The 27,543-nt window shown below is 36.9% G+C and overlaps 1 protein-coding gene across 1 annotated transcript in view; it reads left to right on the top strand.

The window, feature by feature from the left end:
* Window positions 1-27,543, top strand: part of FSTL5 (follistatin like 5) — a 525,582-nt gene that overhangs the window by 446,529 nt on the left and 51,510 nt on the right. Inside the window, exons 10-12 of the mRNA XM_032787223.2 lie at window positions 10,168-10,194; window positions 14,158-14,276; window positions 21,063-21,212. Coding sequence (XP_032643114.1) covers window positions 10,168-10,194; window positions 14,158-14,276; window positions 21,063-21,212 — 296 coding nt within the window. The remainder of the gene's footprint in view (window positions 1-10,167; window positions 10,195-14,157; window positions 14,277-21,062; window positions 21,213-27,543) is intronic.

Genomic DNA, 27,543 nt, shown 5'->3' with positions numbered 1-27,543 from the left:
TCTTATTCCAGTAGTCCATCATCTCCAGCAACAGCTGATAAGACAGCTGTTTCTTTTCATAGTTTGCAGTACATGCAGCTGCATTTCAAGAAGCTCTCAACTCTCTCATTAAAGTCATTGATATGAGCAGCTTCTCCCTCCATCATAATGAGTGTATCATTGATTAGATTATGTGAGTGTGAGTCTGCAGCAGGCCCTGTGCTGACTCAGTTTAATATACATGTTCTTATTATCAGAACTACAGTCCGGTCAACCTGAGTTCTGAAAGCCTCCGGGCAAAGGGTCCAGGTGCGCTGGCTGAGGTACTGGCATGAAATATTAATGAATGGGAGTAAATTTGAGTTGACAGCATCTTGGAAACAATGCAGAGGATGACCATTTTGGTTTGGTTTTCATTCACTGTATCAGAATGAAACATTGAGGAGACAGAAATGGTTTTGTCTGTCTATGGGCTATTTTAGTTTCATTAACCTAAAGTTAAATTATAGATTCTTCCAGATAGTAACAGTACTGGGTAATATATATCCAAGATTAGTTTAGTAAAATAATGTCAACCAAGATGTATTTGAATAAATGACTAAGGAGCAAGACTGAATTTTGCATTCTGAGAGAAGAACTGCAAAGTTGGGAAGCACAATGAAATCTGTCTTAAGTGGAAACTCAAATCAGGTTGGAAAAATAAAAGAAAGTTACAGAAGTAGAGTAGTATTAATCACATGTTTAGGAGTGTGGAATAGATTAGATAGGTAGAGAGAAAGATAAGCTGGCAGTATACTGTAGAAAGAGCAAAAGAATGAGCATCAAAGAAGAAAGTGTATGCCAAAGGGACACTTTCAATACTTATTGTCATATATTAAAAACAAATTAGCTAGGTTACTAATTAATTATTAACAAAGGATTTTTGTTTAAAATATTAATATTTTTTCTGTTAAATTTTTGCTATTTACTCAGTTTTGACAATGCAACTAGATACATTTCACTTGCTTATGGTCAGTTTCATTGTTGGGTCATTGCACATTCGCTGAATATTGCAATATTGGATTTGCAGATAGTGAAAATACATGTGCTCTTTTAAAATCAACTGAACCAGTTGATTTTAAGTTTGTTTTTTAAATCATGGCATCATTTCTATTGCTTTCAAACTTTCTAGAAGTTTGTTTTACAAAACATATGTCAGATCTAAATTAAACAATTTCTCTTTAATTATTTTTAACTAATCTACTGCCTAGATCTAAATTTTCATGTAAGAGATGTACCTGGTAATATAGTGAATTAGAAATTTTTCGCATAATATCATTATGGTATTTCTGAGCAGTTTAAGAATATTTGATGACCTTTTAAAAATTTTATAAAGCAGTTTTTATTATTTAATATCAATTACAGCTTCCCATGTACTCACTTTATCCACTGTGACAGAGTCACATTCCATGAAGCAACGTTTTCTATAAAACCTTTCATCTGCTCACCCAGAGGAAGCTGAAAATTATCTACCTCATGCATTCTTTGTCTTGGGGCTGTATTTAAAAAATAATATGCCTTTTCCAGGCCATTAAATAGATCTATTTCTAACACAATGCCTTTTTGGAAGTAATGTCATAGTCTTATCACCTAACAAAAGGTTATGTGATCTGAATACTACTGACTTGAGAGGTTTATGGCCATCATAAGCAACCGGGCATCTCCGCTGCCTAGAATTTGGAATAAGACTAAAAGCTTTTTGACTATGATTTATTGCCTAAAAGGCTTTATGCACCTTTAATGGAATCTTCCTGTCGACTCTCATACTCAGTGATACCTATTTATCTAATTTCTTTGCAGATAATTTACTCTGGCATTTCATTTTATGGCGGGTATTCAAAGCTTAAATAAGGATAAACTTTCAGATTATTTTCATGTACATTATATGTGTGTTAATGTGCTACGACAAAGGAATTCAGGTTGTATCGCTACCAGAACTTACAGAAAACAAATAAGAGAGCAGTGTACAGCTGCAAACATTTATAATGAACTCCAGAACTACCCTACCCCTGAAAAAGTCAGTTTCACTGAAAGGTGTGAATATTTAATCTCTTACAGAAAAAATATTTGTGCCATAATATCCACACCTATCACTAAAATGTCATCTTTGCTATGCTTTGTTACACTATCTCAAGATATAATTATGAAAAATTAAAATCAAACAACCTTCTCCTCTGAGCAATATAATCAGAGGAAGTAATCCGGCAGTTGTGACATTTTAACTGATATGTAAAAGCTTAATAATTAGTCAGGACAATAGATGTTAGATAATTGGTTTTAATATACCCCAAGATGAAATCAAGCATGTATCACATGAAGAGAGAGCAGCCTCATTTTTTTTCTCTTAAATCTGAGATGATGCTAATGGAACAAAAGAGTCAGGCTTACTTTGTCAGATATAGTCTATCACATGAATACCAATTGAAATAAATCATGGTTCTTTTTGAAAAGATGCATTGTTTTATTCCAGTACCAAGAATTATTAATGACACAATATTGTCCCTATCACTTAGGAGTATTGTGGTTTTTTAAGAAGTACCAGAACAAATTATACCATTAGGGATATGGTTTCTTCCTGATGGGTGTATATCTATGTACAATTGTTGTCTATGAGGGTTATCACCATATGAATCAAGCAGAGAATGTCTCTCCCCCGAAATGACATTATTTCTCAACAATTACTCTTATAGCTATAACAGAGAGCAGTAAAAGTGTACTGCAACTGCCTTCCTAAAATTCACTTATCATGTCTGTACTCATTTATACAGTACTATGGAGACAGGCCTGAAACGTACCTAGAAATGAATCTTTAGGGACATATGTTGTATGAGCCCACACATGAATATTTCATTTCTATTAATGTGAGTTTCACCATGGATGAAGAGCAGTATTTGACCATAACATTGGTAGATAGTGAGTACTGAGAAAATCTAAATTAGGAACTGATATCACTATTAAATTTACCCAAAATTCCAAAAAGGGGAAACGGTAATGAGGAAATTCAGAAACACATAATTTAAGAAAGTATTATGGGAAACCTGTACCATGGATTAAGAAACTTACCCAGTATCGCATAGGAAGTCTGGGACAGAGTTAGGAACAGAAACCCCGATCCTCATTCATGGCATAAGGGCAGCTATTCATATTTTTCAGAAGAAAATAGTCTGAAAAGGCAACCCTTAGCCAGTGTCTGCAGTCATTACTATTATAGTGTTGTATTGAGGTGGCTAACACTGTAAGCAAAATTATAAATGTTCTATTTAATTTGTTATAACCATCAATCACAAGCCATGTGAACCCGCTGCCAGCACTTACAGAATGTAAATAAAAGGGATCAGTGTATTGCTGACTAATATCAGTGACGAGCATCAGATCTATTTTACCTCTGAGAAGTCAGGTTCCCTAAAAGATGTGAATATTTAATCTTCTAACAGCAAGATTATGTGTGTCATAATATGCACCACTATAACTGAAATGACATCTTTGTTATACTTGGTTACACTATCTGAAGATAACACACACGCACACAAAACCAAATATATGCAAAAATTCTCACCTAGTTTCTGGTTTCATGACTAAGCCAAAACTCAAATCAAGTTCATTTAGAAATATTGCAAACTGTGTGGGTTTAAATGGTCAGCAGGGAACCAAATGAAACCTGATGGGTTTTGAATCCAACCTTTAAATTGAAATTCATGTGGTATGAACTCATGATCACAATTAATGAAAATGTTTGGAATTACTGCCTTTGGAAGCCAACTCTACAGAATCCCCTTCCTACCCTTGAGCAGCAGCAGAGTCAGTAGGAGGAATTCTCAGTGGATATCCTGACTAGGCACCCAAGGTTGTTGGGTTAATGCAAAAGAAGGTTACCCAAGTTGTGGCACTAGTGTGCATGTATCTATCAATCGATCTATTGGAATTAATAGTACTAGGCTGAGGAACTTTTGGGGATAGTCTCTAATAAGGGGGTTAAAGAAACAGAGGATGTGTATTAACATAATAAAAATTATGGACGAACCCCTGCAAAATGAAACTGTTGATTCACCATCAATTTATCACTTAATATATTCTTAATAAATGCAAACAATAGAAAGACATTTTGAGGAGTTAGAGATCCACAAATTTGAGTTTGAGTTGTATTTCATAAGGTGTCAGGAGAGATCATTGTTTTTTCTCCCCTTGCCAAGTTTCCACAAATGGGTGCTCAGTTTGAAACCTGTTAATTTAATTTCATAAATGGCAATGTTGAAGCAATTTATTTCTTACTAGATTAGTATGCAAACCAAGAAGAGAATTTGGTGTATTTTTTGTTACGATTTCCCCCCCCCCCCACACTTTTATGAGGCTGTTTTGAATTAAAATGTTCAGCCACCATAGTGATTCTAGAAACTTTTCTAAGCTTAAGCTTTCAATTGATTTCCACTTAGTCTACATTAGAACCAAAACAACAAAATGTTTTGTTTAGCCCTGTGATTAGAAAAACCAGTGGAGAGGGAACAAAAGCTTATTTAACCACAAGCTACATTATACAGGTCCAGAAAAAAAATGACAATACTTCAGTGAAGATAAAAGCTAATAAATAAAGGTCATCAGCTATTTTTTAGATGATGCCATTGAAGCATTTGAGTCAAGAGGTAAAACTGTTCTATGGAAAACATGAAAGAGCATTCTTTATACAAAACAAATGACTTTTTCTGATTCTCAGTGGCCTTACCCTGTGTTTTCTTCTGAAACATAATACACTGCTTATTGATTGCTGGAAATATGATGATCCAGTTATGTCGGCAAAAGGAAATTGTTGATTCAACTGCAAAATTGTTGAATTTCAAGTTGCATGAAAAACAACAAGAAAGATCTCATCATTTGTTTCTATCCTCTACCATTTCAATGTAAAGACAAAAATTAGGACATTGTAATATCATGTGATGGGGCAGAGAAGTCCCATACTGGCAGTGAGGGCTTCAAGGATGCGAACAAGCTCTCCGCTGCTAATGAAAGGGTTGGTGAAAGCCTGAGAATCCATATGGTCCTACCCCACTACCTCTGTAACCAATGTGGAAAGGAGAGCTAAAAGAAAGAGAACCAGCCTAATTCACTATTGATGAGGAAGGAGGATAAGGCCTCTCCTGATGGAAGAGAAGCCTGGTTGCAGCCTTGAGACAGATTTTGCTTGTCAGCCAGATCTGACCTCCTAGAAAGGTTGACCAGACCTAATAGAGTGGAAGGGGTGAGGGGCAAGGTCATTGGCAGAAGAACAGATTGATTAGGAGACCAGCCCTGAATGGAAGGGGGTGGGGCACCAAAGGTTTGTGGATGAAAGTCATAGGATTGAGGGGTACTCTGGCTAGCAAGCCAACGCACCACTACACTGGACCTTATCAAAATAGAGATATATACCAGCCCTGGTCCACAGTGGGGTTAATTGTGTCTGGAGGGACCACAAGAGGGTGCCACCCTGACAATGTGGCACATCACTTGAAGTTTGTATTTTGGTTGTTTTAAGGAGCTCTTATGGCGGAGTGACTATAATGACAATAGTTTGGTGGCAGCACAATGTAGCAGGATACAGGTGACTTCATTTTGAGAACAATGTTCTAGCACCCTCTCCTAGAAGTAGCATGTTATTTTTTTTTCTGTTCAAAGGGTAGAAGAAGCTGCATGATATAAGAAGATTCATCTCAGACAATCTGTGAAATGCTAATGGTATATTTATGAGAGCTATATAGCTGCCTTCCATAAAGAGAGAGAGAGCAGTGGCCACCAAAGAAGGAGAATAAGGTTGAATAAAAGGCTGAACAATTGAAAAATAGGTTTTAAAAATGCATGTTAGTAATTTATGGTCAAGAATTGGTAAAATGGTGCCCACCACAAAAGCATAGAAATATATTTATAATTTATAGTTATACTGCGTTTTCTTTACTTATATCATCTTTTGTAAATACTGAGTATGTGTGTTTTGCTAGCCATTCACAGCTTCTCTGGACTATTTGTGGAGGTTTCTGATTATATTAAGAACACTTCTTGTTCAAGGGGAAAAGTTTTGGATCTTGACTAGTATTATTATTTAATAATTGTATATTGTAAATATGTAACTGTTTAATAAGTAGTAGTTCTAATGCATTACATAATGCATTTCTTGACCCAAAAAAGACATGCCTGACAATTTTCCTTTTTAATACAATTTTCATATATGAGATTACCTATAATAATCATGCATTTTTTCCATCTTGAGCCTAAAAAAAATGCAAGAGTTGAGTATTGGGGAATGGCTGACTGATTAGTTTTTGTTAAAAATAGAATCTGAAGGGTATGTACGTTGTAGTGCCTTCCATCTGTAGTGCAGATGTGGTGGATCCTCCATTACTGGAATCTTTATATCAGGACTGAATATCTTCCTTAACTTCTATTTGAGCTGTAACATATTTTTATGGACTTAATGCATAAATTATTGAGTCAGTGTCTTTGGCCTGTGTTATCCAAGAGGTTAGATTAGATGGTGATAATGTTCTACTCTTAAAATCTGTGAAATCTGTATTTCACATCCAAGCTGCAGTTTCAAAAAGCAATGCAAAATCTTCTTCCCACTACAGTCTATCAGGTTTGTTGTGGTATTTTCAAGCTAGTAAGTCAGTTTTTCTAAAGCTGAGGTTTTTTTTTTTTCCTTTCTTCATTTTTTGTCTTTTATAAGAAGTCTAGAAACCATATGTATCATTTTCCATTAACCAGATTATTTGTATTCTGTATTGAATTTTCTTAGAGGTCATGCATTTGTTAATGCCCTGTCCTCACATGTTGAAATAATTGGGGGATGAGGATTAGGGTGCAGGGGGATGAGGGCTCTGGCTGGGGTAGAGGATCAGGGTGCGGAGAGATGAGGGCTCTGGCTAGGGATGAGAGGTTTGGGGCATTGGAGAGGATGACTGGGGGTGCATGACATGTAGAGTGTTTGGGTTTTTTTCACCTCCCACCCCCTCCTTCACGTGAGGCTGCACTGCAGGTTGTATGCAAAAAGGGGCTTCTAAGAAGTTAAAGGGAAGGGTAATGCTTTATTGGCTGTACTTCCTTCTCTTTATGGGTCCTACCAGCCTCACCTTCCTGTGCAGAAAAGGGAATGCTTGGCTCTAGAGCAGCAGGGCTATGATTATCTAATTGAAAATTTTCTTTAAGTAGAAAAAAAATCCAAATCCAACCTTTTTCTCTCCATTGTTTGGAGTAAATTAAATAAATTTAAATATTAAATAAATGGAGATAGGCTATCTCCTAGAACTGGAAGGGACCTTGAAAGGTCACTGAGTCCAGCCCCCTGCCTTCATTAGCAAGACCGAGTACTGATTTTGCCCCAGATCCCTGAGTGGTCCCCTCAAGGATTGAACTCACAACCCTAGGTTTAGCAGGCCAATGCTCAAACCACTTTAAAATCTATATTTTATACCATCTCAAATGTTTATACACACACACACACACACTTTCTCTCTCTCTGCTCTTTTTATGTCAAGTTGGTTTCTTTCTTCACAAAGAGAATCAATCAATAAGACACCAAGCTAATCTTCCATCCCTACATGAATGCAGTTTATAGCAAAAGGACTAGATCTGCTGCAAACTGTTAAACCCTTTTACACAAGGACAAAAAAATATAATTTAGCAGAACAGCCAATTGCTTACACAAGAGTAGCCAAGTAAAAAGTATTGTACCTTACACTATCAGAGGCGTATTAACTACCGTGTTTGTGATTGCCAATGTAATATCACACTGCAAGCCCAGCTCATTTTGTGCTGTAAACATAGAGTCCGGTTCTGCCCTCCTCACTGGTGCTGGGTAGTAATTTACTCTGCAGATGGTATCCTACTACTTTCAGTGAGACTTAGGGACAGATCCTGAGCTGGTGTAAATTGTCATAACTCCACTGATGTCAATCTCTTTTTGAAATAGGAAGCCAACCTGACTTCAAAAGAGCAAATATAAAAATAAATAATTGAGCGAATATACGAATAGATTTTAAATTGCTGTGACTCAATTTTGGTTCCAGTGGCTCTGTTACAATTTAAACCAACTGAGAAGGATCTGCCCCCTGATATAGAAATGTCATAATGTGAATAAAGGGTGGCAGAATCAAGACCACAATTATTATTAGCCATCTTAGTGTATAACACATCAGTGGGTCACATCTTGAAGATAATACAGTGTTGGGAGTTTGACGTTACTATACACACAAGGGGCAGTTAACAAAGACACAACAATTAAACAGTTATAAAGCTAATAAACATCAATCCAGTAATATGTTAATAATATATGCTCTCATGTAGAAGAGTGAAGCTTTGATTCCGAAATTCAATAGTGCTACATTTCACTATTGCTATTTCTAATTTACACTTATATAGAAAACTTCATCCATAGATCTGAAAGTGCTGATTGTGAATAAATGTTCTCCTCCTCTAGTGCAGATGGGGAAATTGAAAGACAGTGAGTTTAAGTACTATGGCTAAGGTCATACAGCAAGTCAGTACTACTAAGAGAGAGAGTTTGTGAAACACAATGTGGAGGCAGGCAAAAAGATAATAGGAAAAAGGCAACTGACATGTTTTCAGAGCCTCTGAATCATGAACTTAGCAAAAAGTGTAATGGCATTCTCCAGGGGCTTACAAAACCTTTTGCTCTCTCTTTCTTAATAATAATAATATATGGAGATATACCTATCTCATAGAACTGGAAGGGACCCTGAAAGGTCACTGAGTCCAGCCCCCTGCCTTCACTGGCAGGACCAAGAACTGATTTTACCCCAGATCCCTAAGTGGCCCCCTCAAGGACTGAGAGTCCAGTGGCACCTTATAGACTAACAAATGTATTGAAACATAAGCTTTTGTGGGTGATTACCCACTTTGTCAGATGCATGTACATGTGTCTGACAAAGTGGGTATTCAACCACAAAAGCTTATACTCCAATACATTTGTTAGTCTATAAAGTGCCACAGGACTCGTTGTCACTTTTTACAGATCCAGAGTAACATGGCTACCTGTCTGATACTTGACCTCAAGGATTTAACTCACAACCCTGGGTTTAGCAGGCCAATGCTCAAACCACTGAGTTATCCCTCCCCTCCATTTTCTGTTCCTTTTCCTTGAAATTTGTGAGGACAATTGTTTTTCAAAGTGTCTGTGTGTTTGATTAGTTTCTTCCACTGCAGCTTGTGCTTTAAATATTTAGAAATATATAGTTATACTTAGGTACATTCTATCCCCGCAAATGAAAGAGGAAGCAGAATTTGTATAATAAATTTTTCGCCACCCCACATCTAAAATCCAGACACTTAAAACAAGAATTTCAAATATAGCTAATAATGTCATGCAAATGTAACTCACAATTCATGTGTGTTTGCCCCACAAAGCCCTGGTCTATGCTGGGGTGGAAAGGAGGGTTGATCTAAGTTACACAACTTCAGCTACGTGAATAGCTCTGCCTGCACGTCTCGCGGCGCTTCAGTACTCTGCCTGTCGACTCTGCCTGTGCCTCTCACAGCGCTGGAGTACAGGAGTCGACAGGAGAGCACTCGGATCGATTTATCACGTCTAGACTAGACACGATAATTCGATCCTTGCTGGATTGATCGCAGCCTGCCTATCAATGGCAAACATACCACTAACTTTGAAGGGTCAGGTCTCATGTTACAGAAGTATAGAAGTAAGAATGATTTTTAAGTGCCTCTTATAAATATGTTCTTAAACATGTTTGTCTCTCATCACTTTTTTCTAAAATGAATAATTCTTCAAATTTCATTATTTTCACTAAAAACAGTAGATGAAAATTATCTTCAGATATAATCTTATCTATATTTCTATGAACATAAACTTGAGATTTGTTGTTAGTAATGGAATATTAAACACAGTCTTATTAATAAAAGGTTAGAAATGTTAATTGCAAAAAAACATCAAGAAGAAGCATGAATAAGTCATTGTTTTTCCCATTTTGAAGTACAATAGTTTGATATGAAGCTTTTTGGTAAATTTTATGTATTTTGTATATATAAGTTCTTTAGTTTATGAGCCAGAAAATGTAGCATCATAATTATTTCAGAGACTGATATACCATTTCATGTTTTTTTTCTTATTCATTTGTCTCTTCTGTTCTTTCTCTCTCTTACATGCTGCAGTTGCAAACATATTGTGGCGAGAGGAAGGTACTAACACATTATTTTTTCTATTCTATGATATTTTTTTCTTTTGTGCCTATTACATTACTTGTTAGCAGTCAGTAGTTCTAGTAATTTGCAGGGTTGGGGTTTTTTTGTAAAATATCATGGTATTTTAATGCCTTTATATAAGCATGCTATTGTCAACTGATTTTCTTTATTTTAGGTCAATTTAATTATTTACAACAACTTTTTTATTGTTTGTATTTAACCTACATTTGTGTAAAGTTAAGGGTTAAATGCATAGGAGCAAGGAAACTTGGAGTTAGAGTTGAAAATCCAGGCTGTTGCTTTGCTCTAAACTTGTCCCATTGATGTTATAAATCTTTCAGCTATTCAGCCTATCTGTAGTTAGAATTTTGACCACATGGTGTGAATCATTTGTCAAGAGTGTCATCTTGTGCAGCTCCCAGAATAATAGAGAATTCTGACTGGTTAATTAGTTAATGAGACAAAGCAGTTTCTTCTTGATATAAAGTTGTGACTTCAGGGGGAAATTTCATGACCTATTGGAAACTTCTCTGTGGGATACATTTTATAACATAAGCAGTATCAGATGTCTGTGCAGTTTAGAACACTGTTGTCATCTAAGGTTTACTTCCAGTGACAGGTATTTTGCTGGATCTGAGTTCTGTGCTTTAATATGACTTATCAGAGCAATATCTAGACACACGAAAATGTTGAAGCAGAAGTGTTAATATGACCCTTTATTCTTAACTCTGACTAGTGCTATATGCAATTAAAGTTATAGGGAAACTTTTAAATATTTCCATAGATGTGAGGTTAGGTTTTTTTTCCAATTACTTTCAATGAAAGACTCATGGTAGTTGAGTTTCTCATAGATTTTGCTCTGTACTATAGTGCTCCTTTGCCACAGTAGGTGTTGATGGGTGGCACTCAAATACATTTTTTGTGAATGAATTTTCTGTTCCATGAAATCAAAGTTCAAAATATAACATTTGACTTGGAAATGGCCTAATTACAAAATGAAATTTAGCACATATTCTTTATATTGCCAAAGTACTTTACAGATATTAACTAGTTCTTTCAACATCCCTATTTTACGGGTTCCAGAGCCTCAGCTGATATAAACCTGCCAATTCAGTGACCTCAGTGGAGCTAAGCCAAAGTACATCAAGTGGGAATCAGGCCCAGAGAGTTCAAGTGAGTTTTCCAAGACCACACTGAGAGTCACATACTAGGGCTCTTGATTCAGTTGGTGGGGACTGAGAATCTAATGTGTTTCACCCTCAAAGCTTATTTTGCAATTTTATCAAAGGCTTCTCTCATTTCTTGTCTTGTATAGAACTGAGTACATTATTGGCCCCTTTTTGTCTTCTGAGTATAAGCTGAGTATAAACTTTTCAAGCCTGTTTCTCTGTCATCTTCTGTGATTGCAGAGTACCTACCTCATTTTTATTGCTTCTGTAGCAATAGTTGTTAATAATAAAAAGAATGTACCAGTGTGTAGACTGAAGCGAACAGAGTAAACATGTCCCAGACCCTTTTATGGCCTGCTATTCGTGGAGCGGGGACTGTACCCAAACAGTCACAGGCCAATGGCAGTTCTCTTGTTGTCAGGTCAGTCCCTGTGCCTTTAACAAGAATTGGGGTTGGCAAGAAGGTGACAGCAGGCATCCAATAAAGGCAACACCAGGAGGAAGTATGCCTTTGCTCCCTTTCTGCACTGTTGCAAGACTCCCACCATCCTTAACTTTCCTTTAAGTCTGATATTTACTTATTGCTGTACCTTGATGGAGTTGAGTACTGAAGTCCAGTTAATACAAGCTCTCACAGTTGTAGCATGGATGAATCTGGACTTTGAAGCAATTATGTGGTAAGGTCCCAGACAACTGTAGAAGGGCAGGCATAGTATCTACATTTAAAAAGGGGAACAAAGAGGACCTGGGGAATTATAGAATCAGCCTATTATAGGTCAGGCTAACTTCAATACCTGGAAAGATAGAGGACTAGTTTATTAAAAAATCATTTTGGAACCTCCTAGAGGGTGGTTACATATGGTTATAAGGAATAGCCGACTTGGATTTGTCAAGCCCAAATCATTCCAGACGAACCTAATTTGTTTTTGTTTTTACAGGGTTAGAGCCTAGTGGAGAGTGAGGGAGCAGTAGATGTGATCTTAATTTTAGTAAGGTTTTTCACTTGGTCCCCCGTAACAACTTGTTGAAAGGCTGTAATTAGAATAGTTATCATGGTTCACTGTCAAACTGGGAGAATGTGTCTAATCCCACATGGGTGTGTCCAGGGTCCAGTACAATTCAATATTTTCATTAATGATTTGGATAAAGGAGTGGAAAGTATATTAACAAAATTTGTGGGATGAAAAGAATTTGGGAGTGGTTGCAAGCATTTTGGAGGACAGGAATAGAATTCAAAATTACCTTGACAAATTAGAAAATTAGTCTAAAATCAACAAAATGAAGTTCATTGAAGACTTAGGAAAGAAAAATCAAATGCACAACTACAGAAGGGGGAATAACTGGCTAGGCAGTAGTACTGCTGTAAAGGATTTGGGGACATAGTAGATCACAAATTGAATATGAGCCAGCAATGTGATGCAATTGTGAAAAAGGTTAATATAATTCGTGGAGGAGGAGTGTTGTATGTAAGACACAGGGGGTCTACTTGGCACTGGTGAAGCCTCAACAGGAGTACTGTGTCCAGTTCTGAATGCCACACTTTAGAAAAGATGTAGATAAATTGGAGAGAGTGCAGAGTTCAGAGAAAAAAAAAAAGATTTAGAAAACCTAACTTTGGAGGAAAAGTAAAACTGGTCATATTTAGCCTTGAGAAAAGAAGACCGGGGAAGGCATCTAATAACAGTCTTCTAATACATTTATTAAAAGAACAGCGATCAGTTGTTCTCCATGTTCACTAAAAGTAGAGCAAGAAGTAATACCGTTAACCTGCATCAGGGAGATTTAGGTTAGATATTAGGAAAAACTTTCTAACTATAAATATAGTTAAGCACTGGAATAAGCTTCCAAGGGATGTTGTTGAATCCCTGATACTGGAGATTTATAAGAACAAGTTAAACATCTGTCAGGAATGGTCTCGGTATACTTGGTCCTGTCTCAGCACAGGGTGCTGGACTAGATGACTTCTCATGGTCCTGTCCAGATCTACATTTCTATGATTGTACTGTAGATAAACATTTGTTTGTTCAAATTAGCATTAAAGTAGGCCCCCTCTTCTTCCACCATGACTTTCCAGTAAAATGTAATAGAGAATATCTTTTTTACAATACTGAAAGAAATGTGATATATAATAATGAATAGTTAAAAATCAGGACATTTCTGTTAACTTTATATAGAAATTATTTGAACTCATCCCTCAGAAAAGGAAAAGTGAAAAATATGTGGAATTTATTTTTATTTGATCCCAATGTAAAACAAAAATTACATGATCATTTTCATTAATGAAGTTGTTTTTCTTCCCTTGGTATCCTGCTGTTAATTGATTTATCTCGCTAGACTGACCTCGCACTTGGTAAAGCTACCCCCACCCTTTCATGTATTTATACCTGCTCCTGTATTTTTCACTTCATGCATCTGATGAAGTGGGCTCAAGCCCACAAAAGCTTATGCCCAAATAAATTTTTTAGTCTCTAAGGTGCCACAAGAACTCCTCGTTATTTCCAAATCTGTGTTCATGAAGCCCACTAGCTTACTCCAGGTGGGAAAAACCCAATGTGAAATCCTGAATAATGTCAAGGTGGGTTTTTTTTGTTTGTTTTACTAAACAATAAAAGATTCCATAGGATTTGCTTTATTAACATCATACACATTAATAAATTGATCTCATGCCAGTGATATGGCACAGTGATATGGTGAGGGCTTGTGTTCAAAAGGAGGACATGGTTGTGTGTTTTTTTGTTGTTGTTTTTTTAGGGTCTAATTTTGTTCATTTGAATGTGTTTTTGTTCCTAAGGTCTGGGAATTGGGAACATGTTCTATGTGTTTTATGAAGATGGAATCAAAGTGATACAACCCGTAAAATGTGAATTTCAGAGACATATTAAGCCCAGTGAAAAACTTCTCGGGTTTCAGGCAAGTATTTTATAAATTTATTTATAGGGTTTTTTCCCTCAATGATTCTTTTCTTTTAAAAGAAAAATGCCAATTTAATGCTGGTCAAATGTGCCAGTATGATGACCATGGAAAGTGAAATTTTCTACATGTCCGCTGGAGCAGGTAATTGTTACAAACCAATGTGCCTCAATGCTGAACTGTTTGTATTGTTCTCCATTTTATTTTATTTGTCTAAATTAGATTGTCAGCTCCGTAGATCAGAGACCTCTGCTGGTGTAAATTGTCATAGTCAATGGAGACAGTTAACACCAGAAGAGAATCTCTTACTGTGGAGTTGGTGTAAGCGGTTGCATCTCTCTGCAATGAATGGTGTTGTACCCAGTTTCATCCATTTCTCTGTGTTCAATTTTTGTGCATGTTTGTAAAGCACTCTGTAAACAGTAGTTTAGTCTCCATGTCCACTCATTCCTGTATTGATTGGGGTGATGGGCACTTTTGATAGGAGCACTTGTGTGCTCCTATCTAAATTAACTCATTTTGTATATTCCATTATAAAGCCTTCAAACAGTAATAACTTTCTCACTGCACATCTGGACTGGATTTGACTGGTGGAGCTTTAGATGAAAAACTCAGTCTAACAACCCATGAGCAATCCCCTATGCAATGTTTTCCAATTACCAAAAGTACATTTAAGTAAAATAAATAAATAAAAGAAAGGCAGAACTATCCCTATGGAATTTGCTTCTTCAGCTGTCATAAGAGAAGTCATATTATACAATACACAACAGCAAGATATATTTTTACTGTGAATAATTATACGTTCGGCAGCTAATCATGCCTTGATTTGTGCAGCTTAAGTTAAATTAGGTTGACAGCCAAAAATAAGCCAAAGAAATCTCTGAAAATGTTATTGGGTTAAAGTGAAAATGAGAATAGTCTATTTTAAATGTATCCTGTGCTTTGTTTAAGAATTTAATTATCTTCAAAATGATTAATGATCTGGATAAGTAAGTTTAATGAAAAAAATCTTATTTCTTTTTTGTAGCTTTCCATTTCCAAAATAACATTCTAATTAAGCCAAGGAAATGTTAGAGAATGACTCTTTTCTTTCAATAAGGAACAAACTTGGTGTCTCTGTAGAATGTATCTTGGTTTATGTATAAAATTATAAGATAGCGCAGAGATACATATTTTAAAAGGGGGGGCAGTAGATTTTGCCCTTGAATATGTGGGTCACCTCCGTTAATGTCAATGATAGTGCTGCACATGCATCAGAAAACTGACTTTTTCTTCCCTTGAACAGGCAAGTTAATGGGGACTTTTCCTTGCAGAAAGAAACATGAGAGTATTCAGACAGCTACCTTGGTGTGTGTGTTTTGGTTTGGTTTTATTGTTGTTTGTTTTTGTTTTTACAAATACTTGTTAAACTGCTCTTCACTTCCCTGTCCAAGAAAAAGGGTTTGATTTTCAGTGAAAGATTCTGGAGTGTAATAGGACAAATAGAAGTCCATTGAGATTATTTTCTTCCTAGAAGAAGGATTGAAACATGGATTTAACAGAATTCTCTATATACACTCTTAATATCAAGAGAGCAGCAATGTGCTACTCTAAATAAGTCATTGAGAGGGAACTTTAGATATACTCTGCAAAGGAGTCAGTTGTTATCTTTCCCATACCTCTTTGGAAAAAGCTCTGGGTTTGCTCTAAATAAAAATTCAATTTTGGTGTAGTGTCAGATTTCATCAACTTTCAGCTTGTGCTCATTGACTGGTAAGGATTCATGTCATGCATTCTCAGTTTTTCTTTCTTCCCGCTTCCTTTGCCAGAGAGTTTTACTGGGTAGGAGTTTAGTTATCTCTACTTTTATAGCTATGCATATATTTTTGCCCTACCATGGATAAATTTCCATTATTTAATTCTTTGATATGTCTACAAGAAACCATGCCGGGTTTTTTTACAAAGCCTTCTAAATATGAGCCCTTCAGTGGAAGCGTATGCACAGCTCCTTGAATTAATCTTTTTTTAATACCTTTCTGAGGTAATGCTCCAACACTCCTTAAACTCATATTTAGGGCGCTTTGGTAGCTGTGTACACTCTGTTCAGTAAATTAGATGTCTACATTTTAATGAGGGAAAATGTAGGTTCCCACCAAGTATATACTAAGATTTTATTGGCACTCATTCTGTTGAGCCTCAATCCAGCAAAGCATTTACACAGGTGCTTAACATTTATGGGACTATTCACATCAATGGGACTACTCACATCTTCAAAGTTAGGTATGTGCTTGAGTACTTTGCTGGATTGAAGCCTTATTTGGTTGCATGCATCCATATTTGGATCCGTGGCATCCCAAACTTGCTCTGTTTTTTTTTTTCCAGAAGAATACAGCCTACACTTCCTTCAGAAGTTTCTGAATGTTTTGATTCCTTTCATTACATTTGTGCCAGAGGAAAGAGGATCTCACTTTTTCTCAGAGTAATAATGAAGTACTTAAAATATTTCGTAGATGGCTTTGGTTTCATTGGCCTTGAAAAGTTCATACTGATGATTGTGTTTTTGTCTGCTATGATAAAGTACTAGAAGCCCTAAAATTCTACAGTTGTGCAGGGGATCTTTTGCCCTGCAGAGTGAAAATCATTCACTCTTAAAGTAAAACTCTTAAAACAAATAAAAATCCCAGATCCTCTCCCTTCCCCTGAGGCTGGTGAAAACTCGGGCTCACTGAAGTGAATAGGAAAAACTCCCATTAACTTCAGTGGAGCCAAGATTTCAACGCTTGTCTGTCCTTTACACAGTTAAACCAGTTCATGACAGCATTTAAGCGCATAAAGTTAAGATGGGACCAAATTCTTTAAAACTATTTTTTATCCTGAAATTGTGTTGTAATTGTTAAATTACAGTTTTAATGTTTTAAACCAGGATCCTGTCCTTCTAAAATGAGTGCACATAACAACAACATATACAGTATGTTGCATAACCTGATACCGTACAATAGCTAACACCAGCCAATTTTTCTGGGGGCAGTATACACATTCCTCTAGTTTTTCCAGGTTGTTGGTCTATCTCAGCTGTATTACACTAGCAAACAAAGGAATAGATTATGAAAGGGAAGCTATATTTCACTGTATACTTTGAAAAAGCCCCGACTGGTTCAACATGCACAAAAGCAGTTGTACTCTTTGTGAGATGGGTGGGGTGCTCACCCTGAATTTCAGACTGGAATCTTGTCCAGTGCTTTTTTATGGAAAATTGTTTGTGTTGAAAACTTAAACCTTAACCAGTAGAAGCAGGGTTTTTTGAGATTATTAATTACAATTATGTAATAAGAGTTCATCAGATTATCAAATCAGTATTTAAACAGCCCATGACATACAATTAGCCGCACTACACCTTTAAGTGGGTGCGGAGGCTGTTGTCCAGCTTGCCGAAGGTAATGACGATTTATGGGCTGGAGGGGGGGAGTAGGGGCACAGAAGCCACTGCCAAAGGCAGAGTGAGTCAATGTGGCGATGCTGACTCATCCCCAGGGACTGGAAGGGCTGGGGAGTTAGAAAAGGGCAAACCCGGCAGAACAAGCCCCTTTCTCCTGGACCAGACAGAGCAGCACCTGTCCCCCCATCCTTGGAGGCAGCAAAATACTAGGGTTGGTCAGGACTCAGGACCTGCTGTGGGCATCACACTAGTTGCCCCTTCCTAGGGAAGGAATTTTTCCCTTACCATCAAATTGGCCAAGGGGGAGTGTTCTTTTGTTGTGTTGTTGTTGTTGTTTTGCCTTCCCCACAGTAGTTTCAAGGGGGCTTTGTTATGGTGAGTTAGGCTATGGTGTTGCAACTCATGATGCAAGTTGTGGAGTAGATGTCCAGTGCAGGTACTCCATAGGGAAGGGATACATTGTCCAGATAAATGGCTTGGTAAAGGACTTTAAAAGAAGGTGTTTTTTAAAGGAGTGGAAGGGGGTTGGGGAGTTCTGGGCTCCTATGATTGCTTTTCTTATAACCCACCTTAATCCTCATTGTTTCGGGGGAGAGCTTGGTGAAGTTCCAACTATGGGTGAGCTGGGGTACCTGGATGGAAAAAGATGGAGGCTAGTGAAACCCCCCCATGTAGATATTGAATGAACATGGAGTTACCTGTACCGTATACTTTTAACTGCTGAGTATTACCATACAACTAATAATAAAGTTGTGGCCTGATTAAAACTTCTGTCCTCTTTCTTGTGTAGCTGGACAATGGAATTATTGTATTGACTTCAGTGGCTTTGGATTAAAGTAAAATTTGTCCACAAACAAATGTTTTCTCTTTAGAATGTATTGTTCCTCCGGCTTCTTCAAACATTTTTTATAGTACTCTCAAGGAATTATTTTCCACCATCTCTTGGTTTGATTTAGGATGAGTCATTTTCTGATTAGGGAAATGTGGTGAAAAGAATTAAATAAACTGACTTTTCCCATTGCCTTTTATCAGATGTTTGCTTGTTTTGTACAAAGGCTAAATTAGAAAAAAGGTAAAATGCTTACGTTTTAATTAAAAAGAGAAAATAGTACATTTATACCTATACTTTAAGGGAAAATTATTTTATCCAGTTACCCAACCGCTAGAGAAAATAATATGGAATCTTAATAGCAGAGAATATAGTTTTTAAAGAGAACTCCAAATTCAGCCTCCTCACAAATTTTTTTTACCTCTTTAAAAGGCAAAATTTCAGCTCCATTTATCCCAAATAATTATGGAACCTCTAGAATGCCAGACAAATGGGAGACTGAGTAAGTGGGGAAGCAAATGGGAAACTGATTCATGTGGGGATTGTATTTTTAGATAAGAGAGTTTGGGGATTGTAGTTTTTTTATACTACTGATTTGAAACTTTCAATATATTTTTGTAAAGGATGTTTTGAGGAGAGCAAGGGTCAGCAAGCATATTGTGGAATTCAAAAAAGAAATAAATCATAAAGCCACTATAGTGAGTCCTTGGTTGTATTTGCATTGGGGGGTTAATTATAAACTTTAATTTGTCCACCTTTTTAATTTATTATTTGAGACAGCATTTGTTTTACATTTCGTGTGTGTGACATAGAATAGGAGTGAAAAAATTCTCAATATTCCATATCTCCAGTTTAGTTTAACATAATTGCTAATTTAAAAAATATTAGCACTTGAAATGGGTCATGGGTCTCATGATGTTTTACTTCATTTTCACATAGAGATTCATTTTTAAATTCTCAAATAGCTTTCTTTATGCACTCACACATAGGATACTCTGTGCAGTCGTAGAGAAGAAAAACAAATAATGTAATTGAATGGATCCCCATCACAGGAACCAGGATTCAAAATACACACCTGAAATCACCAGTGTGTAGATAGGGACACTCCAGTGAATATTCTGGGCCTCAATTCAGAAAAGTACTTAAGCAGGTGCTTAAATTTAAGCATGTGCATAAGTGGTTTGCTCTACTTCCTACCAGCTTCTCCCTGACTTGCTCCATTCCTTCTCCAAACTCCTTCATATAAACCTCATATGAAACCCTGGCCAATCTCGTTCCATGAATATGCAGAAGCTTTTGCTTGTAAACTCCAGTTTTTATCTTGAACGTTGTTATCATTGAACATTGAAGCGGCACGAGTCGAGGGATGTGCTGACTGCCGCTTCCTGCATTGACCTGGAACGGCGACCCTGGCCAGTGGGAGCTGCGATCAGCCGAACCTGTGCATGCTGCGGGTAAACAAACTGTCCCAGCCCACCAGCGGATTTCCCTGATGGGTTGCATGCCAAAAGTTGCTGATCTCTGAACTAGCACAATTATATAGCCAGTGCCAAGGGAATTTTATTCAGCATTCATGTTCCTATAAAAGCCATTTTTTTTATGTACTATCTCATGATACTGAATGCAGGCCCTCTTCCCTATCAATGTGATTTCTTCAGCATCCCCCACTCCTTGAGATTTAAGAATCATAGAGAAATAGTGGTTGTTAGTGACTTTCTACACAAGTAGGTCTGTCTCTTGGGATTGGAAATGTCTTTATGTCTCACTTTGACATGTGAAGATCCTGTCTGTCTCTATCAGAAGAACAATGATCAAAAATACTGATGCTATAGAAAAGTTAGCTTTAAAGTATATCTCATGTCATGATAAACATACTGTTTAGTACCAGTTCTATTGGTATGGCATAGTATTTTTTTTCCCTTTACTTTTTTCAAAGGAGTCAAAGGAAATAAAATTCTTATTTAAGAGCTCATTGATTCTTGCTGCTTATTTCCCATTTGAAATCATCATCCCCTGACACATTATAATCATTTCTACAGCAACCAGTTATGATATATCCAACAGAGGACGGTAGATGAGGAATAAGCAGCAGGTGAATTTGTAAGGAGACAAAAATGTTGTTTTGATCAAACTGTCCCAAGTAGTAAAAGATGGAGAAATAAAAGTATGTGTGTGGGGGGGGGAACCTTGACATACATTTCTAAACAAATTATTTTTCAAGTTCTTCCTAAGGCTTCAAATTCAATGGAAATTTTTGCTATAAACTTCAGTGGGCTCAGAATTTCACCCATGAGACTTTGAAAAAAATTCTAACTTAAAGGTGTTTGTCCGCATTGGTTTTGACACTAAGATGATAAACTCCTGGAATAGTCTATACCCTAACCTTTTTTTTTTTTAATTCCTTGGATGAAATGCAATATCCCTTGTATTTGATCCAGGAGGAAACATGATACAAACAGTAATTGTGACCAGTCTTTGCGTTGCTTGAGTTTATTGTTTTGATTTTCATTTCTCTCTCTTATTTGTTTCTCTTGCATTACAGGATGAAGTTTGTCCCAAAGCTGAAAGAGATACCGTTCAGAGGTGTGTGTGGGCATCTGCTGTTAATATCAAAGACAAGTTCATTTACGTAACTCAGCCTACATTGGACAGAGTGCTTATTGTTGATGTACAATCCCAAAAAGTTGTGCAGGTACTTATTTCTAATTTTACAATTAATGACAAGTCTGGATGCAACATCTCCAGCACTGCTTCTCTATATGCTTTTCAGGGACATAGTTAACCTGACAATTACATCTTATATCTGAAAACAATTCAACATATTGTTATTACAGTTCACACCAAACATTACTTACACTGAGAGTAATTAATGACCCCCCCATTTGTTTACTTTGTGTATTTGAAAGCAGTTTGTGTTTAGTCACTTTCACCTTTCTGCTGAATATAGAGCGTTAGCCAGGGAGAAACTAACTGAAAAGACCTTTAGAAACATAAGGACGACATTAAAAAATATTTTAATATACTATTTAAAGGGTGCTCCATCAGAAAATGATTTTTTTTAATTTGTCAATTAAAAAATATCCATTTTAGAAGTTGTTATAGTCCCTATATACAGATATTCAGGATGCTATGTGTTAGGTTCTATGCTGTGCCTCTTAAACACAGTGTAACCCACACACCTCCTAGGTGTGATGTTCTTTCCCAGCTAGTGGCATGGAGACCACTTAGAGAGCAGTTAATGAGCCTGCTTTACAGCCTTAACTAACAGGCTTTTAGTTCCTGTGGTAGAGGCTGATGCACTAAGCTCTAGAGCTCTCCTGGCTTCCAACGACCAGGTCTGTCAGTGTTAAAAGTGGGGGCTCGTCAGGGATTTCAACTGAGAAGTCTTTGAAGCTTGGGTCACGCTTCTTCATCTAGGGGAAGTATGTAACCCACACACCTCCTGCGTGTGATGTTCTGTCCCACTTAGAGAGCAATTAATGAGTCTGCTCTACAGCCTTACCTAACAGCCAGTTGGCTTTTAGTTCATGCAGTAGAGGCTCATGCTTTAAGTTCCAGAGGTCCTCGGTTTGATCTCACACACCGACGACCATGGTCTGACAGCATTGCAAGAGCACAAAATTCCACAGCTTGGAGAATGAAGCTCAAGGTGACTTTAAGCCATCTTTCTGTCCTCTCACTTCTTGGCTGCTAGAGAGGTAGGGAGGCCCCCAACATGACTTTGACAACCCTGAGGGGCTTCTTAAGTTATGGCAAACTGTGTTCTCCATTTGGATCAAGAGCTCCTCAGGCTCTTTTATGCTTCCACAGAAAGATCCTAGCAGAGGTTAGAATCCCTCCCAATTGCTCCAGGGTGTGCAGTTTTGATTTGTTAACAAGGCCATGTAAAATCTTACTATAGCCTCAGTTCTGGTGACATTACTCACATGCACAGTCATACTGATGTCAATAACCCAGTAGTCCTTATTCATGTGAGTCCTCCCATTTTAGTCAATCAAGATGAGGATTCATATGAGTAAAGACTACAAGACTGAGCACTGTGGTCTTGATCTTGCTCCATTTGAACTCTGTGGAAACTTTTATCATTAACGTTAATGGCAGCAGGATCAGGCCTTCTATCACCAGCTACATGGGATGCTCAGAAATAAAAATGTGCATGGAGAATAATAGAATAAGCTTTACAATGTCTAAAAATATATCTCCAAAATATGAAGAGGTTACTTGTTGTAAACTTTCATGTGTTTACAGTTCATAATAAGACAGATCAAATTTACAATAGGCACAGCTGCAATAGAACTCCTTTTCCTCTTAGTTCAGTTTGTTTAATACCTCCACAAAGGCATTATCCAAAGATTATATACAGTGAAATATATCATACTATACAGTCTTTCTGACTGTTGGCATCTGGCCAAGAAAATTAGCTTTACTTTGTTTCCAGCTGGAACACAGGTCAGCCAATTACAGGCATTCAGTTTGGAACTGTCAACAGTCTTTTGCCAGCAAAGAAGTTTTCTAATTACTGTCCATTTCAGAACATGTAGAATCATCTTTGAACTTATTTTAAAAGTAGAGCTCTGCACTTTCTAAAATAAATTTAACTCTGTTGCAAGCATCTATGAATCCAGTTCATGAATAAGCCTAATAACTTCTTAACAATTCATCTGTCATCCTCAGAAAAAAAGGCAGTTATTTCAGTGTGAGGGTTTCTTATAACACAGTGCATGTTCTCATTCAAATTGCAATCACACAGTGTTTATAATGTCTACAAGATTTTTTGTGTAACATGATGTAATGTTCATGTATAACACATGCTTTTTAACAATAATATACATTTTATTTTTAATAGCACTTTAGGATTCTAACAAAAATATGCAAATACAACCGAAGTTTTTAACTAGATGTATAAATCATTCCATTTACTTGTTTTTAAAATGATCTTTCTGTCATCATAAAATTCAATGGAATACATCGTTAAACTACCCTAAATTAAAAACAACAACAAAGGCCTTTTTCAGGAGCCCACTCTGTGTTGCTCTGCAAGAGTTCCCAGTGCTATGGGAGGAAGAGGATTGTGGATGGGGAACAGAGCAACCCTGGTCTGCACCAGTGACTAAGACATCGCCTTAATATAGGAGGCACAAGCCACCTCCCACCAGTCAGGCTGACCCTACTACCAGTGCAAGGATGACTTCCCCAGAAAATCTAAGTTTTTGCCCAAGAAAAATTTGAATATCAAGGAAAATTCCTACTATGAAACTGAGATATATTTGTATCAAGCAAAATATCAAATGATAATACAGCTGGACAATAACTTGGGGAACTACAGAGGTGGTGTTTGTCCAGGAATATAAGCCTCAGTCTTAATGGTACAAGGCGACTTATATTAGTGAAAGAAATGCATTTTCTCCTAATAAACTTGAAAATATTTGATTCAGGCAAATATAAATATAGGGTCGTCCTCAAAGGTGTTATAGGAAGTCAGATAATAGGGCTAAGAATATCTGTTGGACTAAAGAAACTAACTGAAAAGTAACCTGTCTCTCTATTTAAGTGATTGGATAGAGCTTCTTCTGAGCTCAGCTGGCTTTCTAGCACATGGAATATGCTTAGGCAATCACTGCAAAAATACCATGGGACTTGCCTCATATGAGTGGTTGCTGTTAACCATGCACATACTTAAAATATATAGCTTGACAGCAGCCTGAAAAATCTGCAAGTGTTTAAGTAGAGAAGAAAAAAAGTCCATAAGAAGTTTCTACACAGAGTACAAGAAATACTTTTCTCAGCATTGCTGGTATTACCACAGAAACAGTCCTGTTCTCCTTATCTTTTAATAAGACATCTGCTTTCACCTCCCCACCTTTTTTCCCCCTAAGCACTAGTAATTTTTTTCTTTCCCTTTAAGTTAGGTCTCTAAATATATACTTTAAAATGGAGTGAAAGGGAAGCTTAACTTCTTATTCATGTCAGTTGTTCGAAAAGTGTTTATTTCTGTTATTCATATGAGTACAATTTCCTAGCACAGGAAATTGCAAAAAGTCAAAGTTTCTTGGAAAATATAATAGTAAGCTGTTTGTTCAGCTGCTTCTTAATAGATTGCCTCCTTTGTAAGTAACTAAAGTAAAATCTAAAAAACCTGTCTCCTCTGTATATAAATAAGGTCATACCTCCTAAAATAGAGTCCACCTGGATCAGTGGGTTAAAGACTTGATTGGATCTGCTGGGAAGGGAACAGACTCTGAGGCTAAAGTAAGGAAGTATTATTTATTCTTTCTCATAACACAAGAAGTAGGAATCACCAAATGAAATTAATAGGCAGCAGGTTTAAAACAAACAAAAGGAAGTATTTTTTCACACAATGCACAGACAATATGTGGAACACCTTGCCAGAGAGTGTTGTGAAGGCCAAGACTATAACAGAGTTAAAAAAAGAACTAGATAAGTTCATGGAGGATGAGTCCATAAATAGCTATTAGCCAGGATGGGTAAGGAATAGTATCCCTAGTCTCTGTTTGCCAGAAGCTGGGAATGGGTGAGAGGGGGTGGATCATTTGATGATTACTTGTTCTGTTCATTCCCTCTGGGGCACCTACCATTGGCCACTGTCAGAAGACAGGATACTGAGCTGGATGGACCTTTGGTCTGACCCAGTATGGCCATTCTTATGTTCTTGTATCTTCTTTGCAAAACTGAGTTTTCAGACATGCAAAAAAAAAGTGTTCTCGTCAGGATCAAAGGTGGAGAAAACAGAGAGAGACATGGATTCAATAATGAAGAAATCTATCAAGTTTCTAAAGTGAAGAAACTCTGTCACAAAAATCAATTTTTCATGTTTTGTGCAAACTTTTATGCTGCAGAGTTCCTATCTAAATTTTATCTCTTATTTTGCTTCCTTCATTTATTGTCCTTTTAATTTCTGTTATGATTTTGTTTGGGCTGAACTTTTTCTAGCTGGCGTTATTTATTTATTTGATAAAAATCGACAGTAAAGGAAAAAATGTAGAGGTACAAATGAGAGAATTTGGTTCTAAGATGGTGTATTTTTTAGGGAAATATATATATATAGTGAATATGAGATAACCGATGCTATGTTGAATGTTCTGAGTTACAAATGATTATTGCAAGCAAGCACATGCTTATCTTTAAGCACGAATGATTCCTTGACTTTAGTTGGACTAGTCACATGCATAAAATTAAATATCTGCAGGATATGGGCCTTAAACAAATCTTTAGGGCAGTGTTTGCCTTCTGTGTTTGTGCTATGTCTGGCACAATGGGGATTAGGATTGGGAATTTGGGGCATTACCAAGAGGGAAGAAATGGAATCATTCATATATAAGCATAAATATTTGTCATTTAGACCATTCCTTTGAAGTAGCTAAATGGAAATTTGAGGCAAATTAAATAGTGCATCAGTCTAACTATTGTTTTAGACACTAAGTAGCTTAACTCCACAGTACTCTAAAAGTTTTATAAAGTGTGAATGACTTTTTACAGGGGTTATCTTGCTGCTTAAAAAAGAGAGCTAGTGAACAATTGGCTTCACTGTGTGTGTTCAAAAGGGAAACCAGGTTCTGCTTAGCAGCAGAGGCTTATTCTGAGACCTCAGGAGTACAATTAAGTATCATCTGCAGTCTCATCCAGCCATTAGTGCATTATCTTGAGGATCGACTTCATTAGTTCAAATTAGGTTCACTTAATTAGCCAGCTGATACTCTCCTTGACAAACTGATAAACAAGCTGTGCTTTACAGTTGCATAATGGCAAGACCAAAAAGCAGAGTGCCACATGTTATTTTTTCTACTGTAATGACCAAAATAGAAAAATTATCCCTACAGTTATTTTACTTCACTTATAATACAATGTGTCACTTAATCAAATGCTCTGTTGTCCTCCACTTATGAAGTCTTCAGATATGTTCTCAGCTGTGTGATTTTGTTAACAAGCCATTTCCAAGAAAGGAAAGAAGAATATGCAAATACCTAAAATAATTGGTTGGGCTGAAGAGGTACAGAACTCAAATTAGTTATACTGAATTAACCTATTGAACTCTGTGACCTACTAGGACTTGATCATAAGGCTTCAAATTTTTTATTATAATGGCAATATATACCTATCTCATAGACCTGGAAGGGACCTTGAAAGATCATGGAGTCTAGTTCCCTGCTTTCACAGTAGGACCAAGTACTGTCCTTGACAGAATTTTGCCCCAGATCCCTAAATGGCCCCCCTCAAGGATTGAGTTTACAACCCTGGATTTATCTGCCCAGTGCTCAAATCACTGAACTATTCCTCCACCCTGAAAAGCAGGGAATATTATTGGACTCAAAAAAGTCTGATCTCACACTGTATAACTGTGTTGATACCAATAGAATTACTCCAGATTTATTCATTTGGGGCTAGATTCACAAAGAAACTTAGCCATGATGATGCTGTACCCCTATAGGACTCAGGGGCAGCTGAGCAGAGGTTTTGTGAATTCTACTGTGGCCTGATTCTGGTTTTTAGGCACCTGAAGTGGCGGTGCCTAAGTCTCTGAATTCAGGCCTTAGTGAATTATGACAGTTACTGGGAGGTAAAAGTCTACCTTTTCTCTATTCTCAATTTCTCTCTAGCTTTGCAATGAGTTTAAATGTTTAAATATTTCTGTATTTTATTAAGGTTATATGAACAGTTCTGGTGGAATTCTGAACTAGCATGAATACATTTGATTTGAGTCAGTCCAATACACTTTTCTACATGTTCCACAGCCTTGAAATGATATTGCATCCTGACACATTTTTTCCCAACTTAATGAGGTTTCAGTTGTAATATCACAATGAAGATCTTACACTATGGATGTGTCTACACTGCAATCAAAGATATGATGGTAGCTTGGGTAGGCATATCCACAGTAGCTTAAATCTAGCTAGCATGGCTAAAAATAGCAGTGAAAACGTGGCAATACAGGCCTTAGCACAAACCGTACAGTCGCACCTGAAACCGTAGCCTGGTCCAAGGTTCATGATGCTGTATCTTCACTG

This window comes from Chelonoidis abingdonii, chromosome 5, assembly GCF_003597395.2.
Source record: "Chelonoidis abingdonii isolate Lonesome George chromosome 5, CheloAbing_2.0, whole genome shotgun sequence".
Lineage (NCBI taxonomy): Eukaryota > Metazoa > Chordata > Testudines > Testudinidae > Chelonoidis > Chelonoidis abingdonii.
Note: the sequence above shows the minus strand (reverse complement) of the source record. Positions and strands in the feature narration are given on the sequence as shown.